Raw genomic sequence first — 14,110 nt, 5'->3', positions numbered from 1 at the left:
TCTACTTTTTATGAAATGGGACCCAGATGTCAACTAAAATTTGACACATCTTGAAAAGATTAAAAGAAATAAAACACTTGTGAAAATATAGCTAGCAAGTCACATGTAATGCTTTATCTCAAAGAATACAGGTACGCGTGTAATACAAAAGGCAAACTGAGTACAGCCATGGAAAGAATTACATAACAGGAACATATATGACGGACGAAAGTCATGAAAAATAGAATATCAAATTTGCATGGAATGGAAGTAAGGTGGTAAAAAAATCTGCATTTCGGCGCTACCTCTGCTTCACAATGTGTTAAAATTTGATGTTGACAGAATTTTTTCCTTCTCATGTTCAACACAGATCGACAATGGTTCCGTCCCTTTCATAGAATAGATGCTATGAAGGTACTTCATATACAGCACTATCTTAAAACCATGAAATTTTTGCAGATTGCCACTGCCATTCAATGCACTGTGTAGACTAACACTTACGTGCGCATTTTACTTTTGTAATTTTTGGCTCCTCATGATATTCGTGCAAGTTTGATGCATGCCAAAATTTCTGGTTTCACAGCATTCCTAAACTATATTTGAAGGATACATGTTCAGTTTTACACTATGGACAGGATAAAAACATGTAAATCATGTCACAGTACTTGCTGGTGTCTAAGGTATTTGGCAAATATTTGTAATGCATTTATAAGCTCGGTATAAATTTACATGAAAATCAGATATATGATGAATACCAGTAAAAGACATTGTGCAAACTACAGACAATATAAATGCAGCAATCTACTGTGGGCATTTTTTTTTCTTTCCTTTCTGTGACATTTATAATACTGACTTGATGTGAATAGAATACTGCTGCACTTAGGTACAGTATTTCTGACACAATCTGTGTTTCACTGCAGAGCTAAGAATATTCCCAACTAGTACATGACATGCAGATGAAATATGGTACTCGGTAGTTTATTTCAGACTAGAAGATTTAGGCACCATCTCAGATAATTATCACAGTAACAGTTAGTGACCAGAATTTCTCAGCCAATCAAAACCAAGGATTTTACTGAAGTTGTTAGAGACTTGACAACTTTTCAGGGCTGACAACTTTCATGAAATGGTGCCCTGATCTATCAGCTTTGACTCTCCAGGGACCAAATGACATGAAGAATGATCTAGATACCTGATCTATGAAGGGTCAGTACTTGGCAGTTACAAAGACCACTGCAGAGATTGATAAGAAAGGTTGGAAGATCTCTGAAATATATCACTCTGCCTCCAGTATGCTTGTATTACTTTGTAAAAGCAACTAACTGCTACTGACTTCTAGCGGAGACTTGAGATATTCATGTAAACATTGCTGAATACGTATGCAGTGAAAACTGCTTTCTCACTGCACAGCACATCAATGTAACCTCTACTGCGATGTTCTTTGCATAATGACCATTATTTCCTACAAACCTTACTGTCAGAATAATGGCCTCTGATTGTTTGATTACTGAGGCAGGAAAAGCTCCACTGATTTGAGAAAAGTTCTACTGATCTCTTAGAGAGGTCACAGTAACACGACACAATTGACATCCTTTGTTTGCATTACAGCCACTGTATAGCTACATTACAGCTGACGAGCTTGTGTGTGCTCCTATGCCTGCAGCAAAGACTGGTAGTGCTCTCACAATATTTAGTATTGTTTGGTGTTAAAACGACTACTTCATTATGCAGAGTAACAGTGCAAATCCTTGACCAACATTAACATTTTAACATGCTATGACCCTCAAGTGTATCTTTCTTATTCTATGTCCCACTCTGAAGAAACCTCTCCCATTCTCATTTGATTTTTTACTCAATCCACTGAAGCTAACTTTAACTTGGTGTGCGAAAAAAAACCCTAAGAACATCTGCCAGATGACTCAGAAAAAAACAGAGAGAAAAACAAAACACAAAATGAGATGAAGAGGAAAAGGAGAACTCATTATGTCTCTGATTTGTGTCTCTTTGGGAGTGGTTGAAAATAGGAATCAATGGTCCCACTGCTGTTCCTTCTCTTTGTTTGCAGGAGTCTGCCAACTTTCTTTTCCCCAAAGCTGTCCTTAAGGGTCCGACACTTCTCTCCATCACCTTTCCTCTTCTCACACTGAAGAACCGACTTAGGAGAATCGGAAAATGCAGAGGCAATGTTCTTCTTGACAGAGTTCAGCGCATGTGATGTTGCTCCATTCATTTGAATGTCATCCTTCAGGGGAGATCGTTGATGAGGGAGGTTAGGGGTTGTCGCCTTTTCCCTGCCCGATTCCTTTCTGGGCTTTCTGTGATTAACATTTTCCTGATCTGCCTCTCTACTGTGATTGTCACTCTTACTCACTTTTGGACTTGACATGGAGAGTACACTGCTAGATTTGGGATTGGATTTACCTCTGTCTTGTGCAACCTCTGAAATCTGGTGCACCAACTTGTCACTCAATTTTATCTGAACTGGTGTTGTCTTTGTTTTAGGTGTGCATCCACCACTGACAACTTTCAGTTTCTTGGAGGAGAGTGATGCATTGTCTGTGGAATCCCCCTTCACATATTCACTGACTTTCCTTTTGTTTGTGGCCAGTTCCCGTACATGGCCCTGTCCCGTTGCTATGGGGACCACAGCAGTGTTGTCTTCTGCATTCTCTTGTTTCTGCCTCTTTGGAGAAGACTTGGACGACTGGGACGAGGTTGGCCGAGATGGTCCTGGTGATGTGGTGGCCCAATCTCTGAGGCTAAATTTCCTCTTCTTGGTACTACATGGCAATGGGCTCTGGATGGGAGACTGTGGTATTTCCTTGGTTGGGGTGGACCTGTTCTTGCTGCTGGAATCACACTGAGCTGGTTGACTCTTCACAATAGCATCTGGATGGTGTTGGAGATATAAGGAAAAGAGAATATCAATTAATCTTAAAGGGTGGGTACAGTTGTGGTCAAGGTGAGGATTTAGCTTTTAATGTTTTGCAAGATATTTGGAAACCACTCTATGAGATGTCAAAGAGCATGCAATTCTAAGGGGTATCAAAAGTTTATTTGATGAAAATCGGTTTTGAAATGGCTGAGATATCCAAAAACAAGGTGAAACAAAGAGATCCTAATAGAAGGCGTGGCCTGTCACCTTTTATCATAATTACTTTTTTTGATATCTCAGCCATTTGAAAACCAATTTTCATCAAATAAACATTGAATCCTTCTTAAAATTACATGCTCTTTCATATTTCATAAGAGGTTTCTCCTCATCTCACTTATTAATGTTACAAACCTGAATCCCCACCTCAACCAGTACTGTACAGTCCCTTTGACCCGTTGAGGACGGTCTGATTTTGCTACAACACGCATTTCCCATAGACGCTTGCCCGAGTATACTCGGGACTCATCCTCAACGGGTTAAATATGTACACTCCGCCCATGGAGATGTAATACAGCTAAGTGGGAATAACATCAAGCAAGAGAGCTGTCATTGGAAATATCTGTGTATTTTCTTTGTCGTGAAATTAAGTTCATTTTACTTATTTCAACTTTTATAATATAATATATATAAAAAAACCTTGAACTTTTAGAATGTATTCTGGACAAAATACAGAAAGAGTACAGAAACTCCAGTTATCAATGATTCTGAGATGAAAGAATTTGCTTACCCTGGCCTGCAATGTCTGGCTCCCTCTCACATCTCCTTGCTCTCCCTATAATCTCATTCAGCTGGTCATCAATGGGTGATTCCCGGCCTCTCAGCTTCCACATGCGAAGGGTGTTATCATCCGAACAAGTAACAACCTGCATGTGTTGGAAATTGGGGGTTATCAATTCATCAATTCAATTACTGCAAACATGAAATACTTTGAAGGGTAGAGATTTTTTTTTTCACACTCTACTCAACTGGCCAGTAAATAAGAACATGAGAACATTTCTCTACTCGCATCCACAAAATCATAAACAGGTGGAATTCACTGAAAGTGGCCATGCATGTGTGAAAAGTTTCTGGCGTGAAAGTTCTACAGTACACCTTTGAAGGCACAACATGAAAATACTTGTACCATGGAGGTAAACTTTCAATGACAATCACACCCTTTCTTCATTCAAATTCTCTATCATTCACATTGGTTATCAATTTTGAGGGGCAAGATTCAATATCAGAGCTAGAAAGATGGGACTAGATGGTAAACATGGTCCCTTTCACATTAATTTCATAACAGCAAAGATACTTCACTACAGGAACCAATATGGGGGTGATTTGTTGCCAATTTAAGACTAATTCAAAAATGTGTCTTTCATATCAAATCAATCCAAAAACAAAAACAAAAACAAAACACAATACAATAAAACCCCCCACTTATAACCTCTACCTGCCTTGAAGAAGAAAAAGCACAACGTATAATTATGAAATCCAACAAATTTAGTCTGTTTATTTTGATGAAAAATTTTGTGCAATTACTGGAGTTCAGTTTATTAGGCCATAGAAAGGGTGATCTGCTTATTAAATCATATCCTTAAACAGATGCTCACCTTCGTGAAGTCTCTCTGACACCAAGCCACTGCCGTGACCTCAGCCTCATGACCCACCAGGGTCAATGGCGGACATTCTGGCTCTCCGATCTACACAGAAATAACAAATACCGGTATATTAGAGGGTTACTTCGCAGCTAACCATAAAACAAACATGCAACCAAATTAAACACTATTGAAATTGAGCATTCAAATATAAACACCCAAAAGACTACCGGGTGGCAAAAACAAACAATTTCTGTATGTAATCAAGGAATGTGAACACTGATTTACTTTTCTCCCATTAGTCCTTAGCTTTGCTGTCAAGTGTAATATATTTAATGTGATATCCATTGACATCAACATAAAAACAAATTAGGATGAAACACAAGCTCCTAATTTGACAGGGTTGACTAAAAAGAAAGTAGTTCAATTCACGGACAGATCTACTCTCTGGAATCCACAGTACATATTTTGTCAAGCTGAAGCTTGCCTGATGACTGGCTAGCATGCATTAACTACTCCCTCAGAATGTCTGCAAACCATAGAGCATACCTTCCAAATATAGGCATGGTTGTCACTGGACCCAGACAAAAGGAAGAGGTCATTCGGCGAGAGGGCTGCTCGTACAAAGAAGGTGGAGTTCATGTGACCGCTGTATTGGCTCAATGGGCTGGAGCATAGCGCTCCTCCAAGATCATATTCATAGATAACACTATCTGTACAGCTGGCAAACAGTCGAGTTCGTGATGAACTGAGGGCCAAGGATGAAAAGCCTGTGAACAAATACAAATTAAACAGTGAAATCAAGAATCAATGGAAAAAAAGATGGATGGCTGTTAAGTTACAAAAAAAAGCATGTAACATACACTACACTAGGAGTAACATTTTAGATTGAGTGTAAATTTAATGGACAATTTCCTTCATTCTAATTGTTATCATCATCTCCATACTTGCCCACACTGCAACTTGACAAAAGGGAATAAAATTTGCAAAAATATCATTCAACAATCTCCAATACTTCACTATCGACAGAGGCCACAAAGATAGAAACATGACATTTGATAGAGCTTTTTCTCTGAAAACACACAAAACCAGTGGGTCTAATGCTCACATGAACATTGTACTTCACCTTCATAGCACTCTACCAGAGGCAAGCTTTTGCATAAATCAATCTTGAGTCTTGGGGATTGCTGCAGGCCCCCTGGGCAACATCCACCTAATTTTGGGTACTTGGGCCCAGCCCCAGAGGCCTCCCCCCCCCCCTTTGGGACATCACCATTTGTACAAACTACAGTCCCCTCCTGCCATGTCCTGCAAAGTTTGGTCAAAATCCAGGCACCAGTTTTAAGGAAGAAAAAAATCAAAACAAAATTTAACAAGGAAAAGTAGAAATTACGCGGTGCGTAACATATGTCCCCGCCGGAAGTAGCATTTAGTGGCAAAATGTACAATATAGGTAAAAAATCAAGGTCAAAGGTCAAAATTCTGTGTAGAAGTTTTGAAGCCCTCACCTAGTGCCATCACATAAAGCAAACGGAATCGAAATCGGGTTAGAAATGGCGAAGGAGTAGCATTTTGTAGCCAATGTACAATATGGGTCAAAAATCAAGGTCAAAGGTCAAAGAAGTCAAAGGTCAAAATTCTGTATAGAAGTTTTGAAGCCCTCACCTAGTGCCATCACATAAAGCAAACGGAATCGAAATCGGGTTAGAAATGGCGAGGGAGTAGCATTTTGTAGCCAATGTACAATATAGGTCAAAAATCAAGGTCAAAGAAGTCAAAGGTCAAAATTCTGTGTAGAAGTTTTGAAGCCCTCACCTAGTGCCATCACATAAAGCAAACGGAAGTGAAATCGGGTTAGAAATGGCGAAGGAGTAGCATTTTGTAGCAAAATGTACAATACAGGTCAAAAATCAAGGTCAAAGGTCAAAGAAGTCAAAGGTCAAAATTCTGTGTAGAAATTTTGAAGCCCTCACCTAGTGCCATCACATAAAGCAAACGGAATCGAAATCGGGTTAGAAATGGCGAAGGAGTAGCATTTTGTAGCAAAATGTACAATATAGGTAAAAAATCAAGGTCAAAGGTCAAAGAAGTCAAAGGTCAAAATTCTGTATAGAAGTTTTGACGCCCTCATCTAGTGCCATCACATAAAGCAAACGGAATCGAAATCGGGTTAGAAATGGCGAAGGAGTAGCATTTTGTAGCCAATGTACAATATAGGTCAAAAATCAAGGTCAAAGGTCAAAGAAGTCAAAGGTCAAAATTCTGTGTAGAAGTTTTGACGCCCTCATCTAGTGCCATCACATAAAGCAAACGGAATCGAAATCGGGTTAGAAATGGCGAAGGAGTAGCATTTTTAAGCAAAATGTACAATACAGGTCAAAGGTCAAGGTCAAAGGTCACAACTGAAATTTTGTGTAGAAGTTTCAAAGCTCCCATGTAGTGCTATCATATAAAGCAAACAGAATCAAAATTGGCTCATAAATGACAGAGAAGTAGCAAATTGAACATTTTGATCACACACGGACGCACAGACGGACGGACGGACACACGGACACACACACGTACGGAGCCCGTTTCATAGTCCCCTGCTCGAACTTGTTCGGCGGGGACAAAAATTGGCTAATCTAAGTTCTCTAAGAGTTGAAAATAAGAAAAAGTTTACAGGCAACACACATTGGACACCAGATAGAGAGCGATCACAATAGCTCACTTGAGCCATTCAGCTCATATGAGCTAAAAAGGAATCTACAAAACAGATACAGTTAGAGATATGCATAAAAACATTGATATATGTATGACATATGGTGGAATCCCAGATAAGCACAATTGTGTGAACAAAATACTCAAACAATGTAGAAAAGTTGCACATCTAGTACATAATGATGGGACTAATTGCACTGATAACATCTTAGCATCTTCCTGCCACTGCAACCCAGGCAGAAACTAGAAGTATAACATGTCAGTCTTACCCCTCTTTCTCTTCCTAGATCCACTGTAAGGGAACTGATGCAATGGACTCAGGTTGGATGTACCAGATGACTTCATCTTTCTCAGGTCCCACACTTTCACAATGCTTGTAATTAAAGACAAATTAATAAAAAAGGAGAGAAAAACATAAATGAATCCTCTGCTAAAAAAAAGCAGCTTCCTTTTATATTTCTTTTTAAATTCTCTAAGTGTTGAGTGCTATCAATATCAGAAAAGCTTATGAGCATTGCTATGACTAGGAGCAGGCTTTTGGCTACACTGAGCATAGATCTTATTTACAAAATTCCTATGCATTGATCATTCCATCCCCATTCATGTTAATTGGGATGATTTATTGGGTATAAAAACATATCTTGAAATACTGCATAGTTGTAGCAAACTTAATGCAATAAAAAATTGTGGAGAGAGCATCAAAAGCGAGAGAAACTGTTCATGACATTGTGAATATGATAACCTCCTCTACCAAATCAAAGTTTACCCATCGGTAATGCAGTACTCTCAAATAAACGGATAAAGGAGAGTTGCTCATAGAGGATACAAACACTTGAAACATGAGAAACAAACTGTATGCAGAGGAACAGCCACATGACATTACACAGCTCACTGCTTGATTATCAAACTCCAGCTGTGAAATTGACAGATTGCAAAGACCTTCATTGGGCATCAACCAGAAACAGACTTTGAACACAGTCAGTATCAGGGTATGAAATGGGGAAGAAAACATCTCATTTGCCTTACCCATCAGCTGCACCTGCTGATAGGAGGGTGTCCTCCTTTTGAAACAGGACGACACTAACACTCTGCGAGGAATCAATTGCAGGGAGGTTTGGTGCTAGCTTCCCACGTCGCCGAGGCTGCGACTTCACCTTGTTCTCGTCTGCATGAGCGCTTTTGATGACCAACACTGGTTTGTGCTGATTGGTACCTGGTTGTAACAAGAGAAACACAATAGCAATGAAGTGTGAAGAACTACACTTCCACAGATATTTGAAGTATACCATCCCATTGTCCCAATATCAGTCCCAACACACAATGTTGTTGGTCTTGTAGACATGTTGATCTAAAGTCATAGTACTTACAAATAAATGGTACCTGCAGTCTGAGTGCAATTTCATATCATCAAATTGAGTATTCACTGCAGAAGACATCAATAATGCTGAACAGCTATGTGGATATATGCACACAACAAACTCATTTAAAGGTCCTGTTTACCTTTGGGAGCAGTGATTTAAAAAATGTTCAAGATATCACATATGTGTAGGTCTGTTATATCACAAAACATCCTACCATATAAAGTTTTTGAAATAAAGCCTAAAATATAAGGAGATAGCAGTATTTTTCTCATTAAACCTCAACTGTAGACAGTTTAGTCTGGAAACATTTTTATTATAACTATTGTTCATAAATTGTATATCTAACAATACTTAACATCGATTATACATATTCAAATTTGGTTGTTTCTATCCCTAACTCGCATTTTAGAACTATTTTAAAGTACTGATGCTGGGTTTTTGTTTCTTTTGCTATGGTAAATTATGCCTTTAAGGTTTGATCAGATGAGAAGCCTCCTACAGCAGGGGTGCTAGCTACAAGATGTATGTTCTTTTTTGTCTTCCACGCTAGAAATGGCACCATGATTATTTTTTCACAAAAATGGAAACTGAGATCACTTTAAACTAATGTTCTCATTACGAACACATGGATAACAATGTCAACATACATATAAATGAAAAAAAAAATTGCCTGTACATATTATCGTCCCAACTAAAAGGTGATTCTTTGAATATGACACATTATGCGGTGTTTTCTCATTCTGTAAAAATGGTTCTTGTTTTCAAATCAGTCATGAAATGCATAGTGTGTACAGCATGTACCTCCTTTGTTGCGTCTGTCATCCCAGATCATGATGTTGCCATCTCGAGCGCCTGTTGCAAATATGTGGCCATCCCAGGGACGAAAGCTAACCGACTTGAGGCTGCACTTGTGTTGCTGGAACGAGGCTACTTTGGTGGATGTCTTCACATCCCACAGGGCAGCCGTCTGGTCACCTGACGCAGTCACCAGACGGGGGTCAGTGGGCGACCATGCGGTGTCAAAGATGGCATTGTTGTGGGCTGACCAAACTAACATCATATGAAAAAAAAAAGAAGAAGAAATAAACAGACATAGAGTATGTAACTTGAATGTTCTTTGTTCAATCAACATCTACACACAGAAAACTGCAAACAAATGTTATATTTTGTGTCCTTGTACAAACTGTACTCTACGAGCAATGCATATGCTTTTTAAAGTGTACATGAAACCATGACTCAAGATTCAAGATTTAAAGGGACTGTACAGTACTGGTTGAGGTGGGGATTCATGTTTCGAACATTCCTCAGTGAGATAATGAGAAACCTCTTGTGAAATATGAAAGAGCATGAAATTTCATCAGGATTCAATGTTTACTTGATGAAAATTGGTTTTCAAATGGCTGATATCCAAAATAAAGTGATTATAACAAAAGGCGACAGGCCACGCCTTTTATTAGGATCTCTTTGTTTCACCCTGTTTTTGGATATCTCAGCCATTTCAAAATCGATTATCATCAAGTAAACTTTTGATATTGGTACCCCTTAGAATTGCATGCTCTTTGACATCTCATAGAGTGGTTTCTGAATATCTCGCAAAATGTCAAAAGCTAAATTCTCACCTTGACCAGAACTGTACACACCCTTTAAAGTCATCTACTCTAAAAGTATGCAAATTACCTATTTGCCAAAACTTTACGTGTAAGCCATTTACCGGTAATTTCAATAAAAATCAGAATCATTACAAAGCAATGTGCAGGTTGTACTTCCTTTATACTATGTACACAATTCCACATGATTGTTGAAGAAAGCACAGCCAATTTCATGATGAAATACATACAAATTTGACAGCCTTGAAAACTTTTTTTTTTTTGAAATTCATATCTTTTATCTTATATCCAAATTTGAATGCTGCAAATCATATGTCAATTTATAAAATCAATTTATCAAAATAACAAACAAAACAAAAACAAAAACTTCTCTTAGATTCATTTGACAATCTTTTATATAGAACTAGGCTGCCTGTGGATGAGCAACAACAGCAATACTGCCTGGTAACCTTACTTTTTACTTGTGCCTCTTGTCCAGTGCGATATGTGTCATAAATGACCACATGTCCATCCTCATCTGCTGCTGCCAAGAGGTGATCAATCCCAGTCTGTACAGCAAATTCACAGGCAAATGGCGGTATTCCTTCCACAAACTCCGGGCTTGAGAATAGGTACTCATTCTCTTTTCGACATTCCAGCCTTCCAAGGCTATTTTCAAGAGATGACCCTGTTCAGTTTGACCACAAAGAGAGAGAGAGAGAGGGGGAGGGGAGGGAAAAAAGGAAGTGACCAAAATTTTGGCAAATTCATTCTCTCTTCAAAGATAGTTCAAATTCATTTCAAGGACTTAATTTATATCACATTGAAGCAGCAGCACATAAGCAGCAAGATGGGAAAAAAAAATGAAACTAAAAGAAACATAATGGAGGGCAAGTCCAAGATAAGGTCCCCTCAGAAGGCAAAATTTCATCTTTGCTCAATGTTGACATGTTTGGTATCATTTTGAAGCTTATGAGTTAAAGTTTTGATTTCCATGGAGGAAAAAATGATATTATGTAAGTTTATGCAAATTTCAAGGGCTTCATTTGCATAAATGTGAAACACAGCGTTACGTATGGGACATTTATAGAAATTCATATTAATTCAAAGGAAAGCAAATGATATTTGATTAATATGTGGACATAAGAAGTTCATCAAATAGTTTAACTTGGTATAAAAATTTAGGGATTATGCAAATGATTATGCAAATTAGCTCGTGTCCTATCATGAGATGTCCCATACGTAACAAATTGAGGTCATTTTTTTAGGTTTTTTCTGAAATTGCTAAGGATATTTTAATGCCCTTTTGGAAAGTTCTAATTTATTGTTTAGAGAAATTAAATACCATAGAAAAAAGAAAAAACAGTAAAAGAAATATATTCTATTAGGCATTGAAATAATGTTACGTATGGGACAAATGCGTTATGTATGGGACATCCTCATACATATTGCATGTGAATGCATGTAGCTAGCTGGGAAGGTCTCTCAGTACACAAATGGTAAATCATCCTGAAGAAAGCATCCCAACATTGTTGCTACTTTTTGAGTTTAAGACACTTGAAACAATGCATGCACTTGACTGAACAATTTTCAGAAAGGGGGAGGGGAAAATGGCAAAATACAAAATGAAAAATCAGCATTAAAGGGATGGTATAGTTTTTGTAGAAATGGGGATTCAGTTTTCAACATTTAATGAGATGATTGGAAACCAATTAAATATGAATTACTAAAGAGCATACAATCCTAAGACTAGAGGAATTCAAAGTTTATGTGACAGAGATCCAATTTGAAATGTTTGTGATATATAAAAAAAAATATATAAAGTAAAATGATTCCTTTTTATTGCAAGTGATACACAAATTGTCCTTATTCAGTTTCAATAGTAGCCACGACAAAATTCAAGGGTATACATACTGAGTTGTGACTCGAATCAATGACCTGACTGCTAGACAGACATCATATATCTACTCCATCACTGGGGTTCCACACAGCAGGTATTGCTTACATGTATTTATTAAAATTAATATTTCTTGTGTCAAGTCATTTTTTATTGAAACTAAATGGCAAGCTGCCCTTCATCAATGGAAGTAAACACTTTAAACTATTCAATTTTTCAGTGCGTTAGTAACTATCCTGATAAAAATAGGGCATATATACTCAAGTTGGTCATAAAAAAATATAGAATATGATTAATTATGATTATGATGGTAAATATATGGGGAATATTGTTCCCTTGTCAATCTGGAACAGCATTTGAGTAATTTCAACTGATTCTACCTCAATGATTATGCAAAAATTTGTTTATGGGTATTTTGCAAAATTATTTTGCAAAATACCCATATAAACTTGGTTCTCCACACACTAAACGAATGGGGGACAAAGGGCATGCATACTCAGGTTGGTCATAAAAATATAAAAATATGATTGAATATGATTATGATGGTGAATATTTGGGGAATGATGTTTCCTTGACAATCTGGATCAGTATTTGAGTAGTTTAAACTGATTTTACTACAATAATTATGCAAAATACCCATAAAAATGGTTCTTCACACACTAAATGAATGGGGGACAAACTGTCCCATACGTAACTGTCCCATACATAACACGTCATGTCTGTCTTTCATTAGAACCTGTAATTAGAGCTTTTTGCCTAATGACATGAAACTTACCTGTGATAATCTTGAGTGTTGTGACTTTCATCACAGTGAGTTACAAGTTGTAGAATGAAATACTTTCAGAGAGTTTTGAGGTTGAAAAAAATGTTAAAAAAAACAAAAGTTTTCTGGTCCCATACGTAACGGCACATATTTTCTCTTCTAGAATATAATTGTCAAGGTCATTTTTCTCAATCTTTTACATGTTTATACTTCTCCTAGATATCAATCACCATGATGAAGTTCAATATGATCAAAGGCTATTAACACTATTTTTCAGGTCATAAAAGTCTCTGAATGTCCCATACGTAACGCGCGCATTATCTTGGACTTGCCCTTGAACGGAAGTGTACACTGTTAAAAGTTTAACGTTATATGTTATAGTAGAAACTACCACAATTGATTGACCTCATGAGAACCGCAAAGTTGGCCATAAACAATAAAACATGGCATTTAGTAGATCTATAGAAATTCTTGTGGTACACGATATCTTCTTTTTCTTTTTCAAATTACAGCATTACTTACACATCAGTTATCACAGGCTTTTTGGGGAGCGGGTTCACGTTAATTTAAATAGTCTCATGAAATCTGCCTGGATGCAACCATTTAACTTTATGAAATTACATTCTGCGCTCCAAAATCCCTATGCTAGTCCCAGCCCATACTCTACCAGTACTGATATTACTAATTTCTAGTCAGTTTTTCCTGTTTTTGCTTGTTACATACTCAAAAAGCTGCATATATGCATCACTTCGGTGATCCGTCGATCACATTTATCCCCAAGTTGAATTATCCTTTGGGTTTTGTGCCAGGTTCAAGTGTGTACGTGTGTGTCACACACAAACACACATAGCTTCTGACCATTCGAGAATTGAGAATTTAGGGTTTCTGGGATAAACACTGAACTAGGGCTTTCTATAGTTCAGTCGGCCTCGGTAGAGCAACGGGCTAGCAATCCGGAGGTCTCGGGTTCGAATCCCGATGGAATCCCATTTTCTTTGCTAAATTTTCCACTAATAATACTTATAGATATTACTAACCGTTAGACCTGCCAGCACTAAACAATGCTGAGAATAATAACTGAATCACTGGCTAAACGCCAGTCAAGATGTACATTTTCACAGATGATTTACCAGTAAAATATAATTAAGAGTAAGTCAGACAAGTCTTTTGTGCACTCTGTCTCTGACACGTTACTCGTTAGCATGTTCGACTCACGGATTCTTCTTGACTGCTGGCTTTTCCATCGCCAGGTGTAGGAGGACGTCACTGGACTTCCATGTGTGACTCCTGGCAGGAAGACTGAAGGAAACAT

At 37.7% G+C, this 14,110-nt stretch overlaps 1 protein-coding gene across 1 annotated transcript in view; it reads right to left on the bottom strand.

Moving 5' to 3' along the window:
* LOC139723474 (denticleless protein homolog B-like) overlaps positions 1–14,110 on the bottom strand; it is a 20,504-nt gene extending 6,394 nt beyond the window's left edge. Inside the window, exons 1-9 of the mRNA XM_071634718.1 lie at positions 14,014–14,110; positions 10,614–10,826; positions 9,354–9,602; positions 8,218–8,404; positions 7,461–7,564; positions 5,041–5,261; positions 4,507–4,596; positions 3,642–3,777; positions 2,020–2,868 (exon numbers count right to left, since the gene is read on the bottom strand). Coding sequence (XP_071490819.1) covers positions 2,020–2,868; positions 3,642–3,777; positions 4,507–4,596; positions 5,041–5,261; positions 7,461–7,564; positions 8,218–8,404; positions 9,354–9,602; positions 10,614–10,826; positions 14,014–14,110 — 2,146 coding nt within the window. The remainder of the gene's footprint in view (positions 1–2,019; positions 2,869–3,641; positions 3,778–4,506; positions 4,597–5,040; positions 5,262–7,460; positions 7,565–8,217; positions 8,405–9,353; positions 9,603–10,613; positions 10,827–14,013) is intronic.

This window comes from Diadema antillarum, unplaced genomic scaffold (assembly GCF_040938485.1).
Source record: "Diadema antillarum isolate AM-2024a unplaced genomic scaffold, OU_Dant_1.0 scf00000192, whole genome shotgun sequence".
In the NCBI taxonomy this organism is placed as follows: Eukaryota; Metazoa; Echinodermata; class Echinoidea; order Diadematoida; family Diadematidae; genus Diadema; species Diadema antillarum.
Note: the sequence above shows the minus strand (reverse complement) of the source record. Positions and strands in the feature narration are given on the sequence as shown.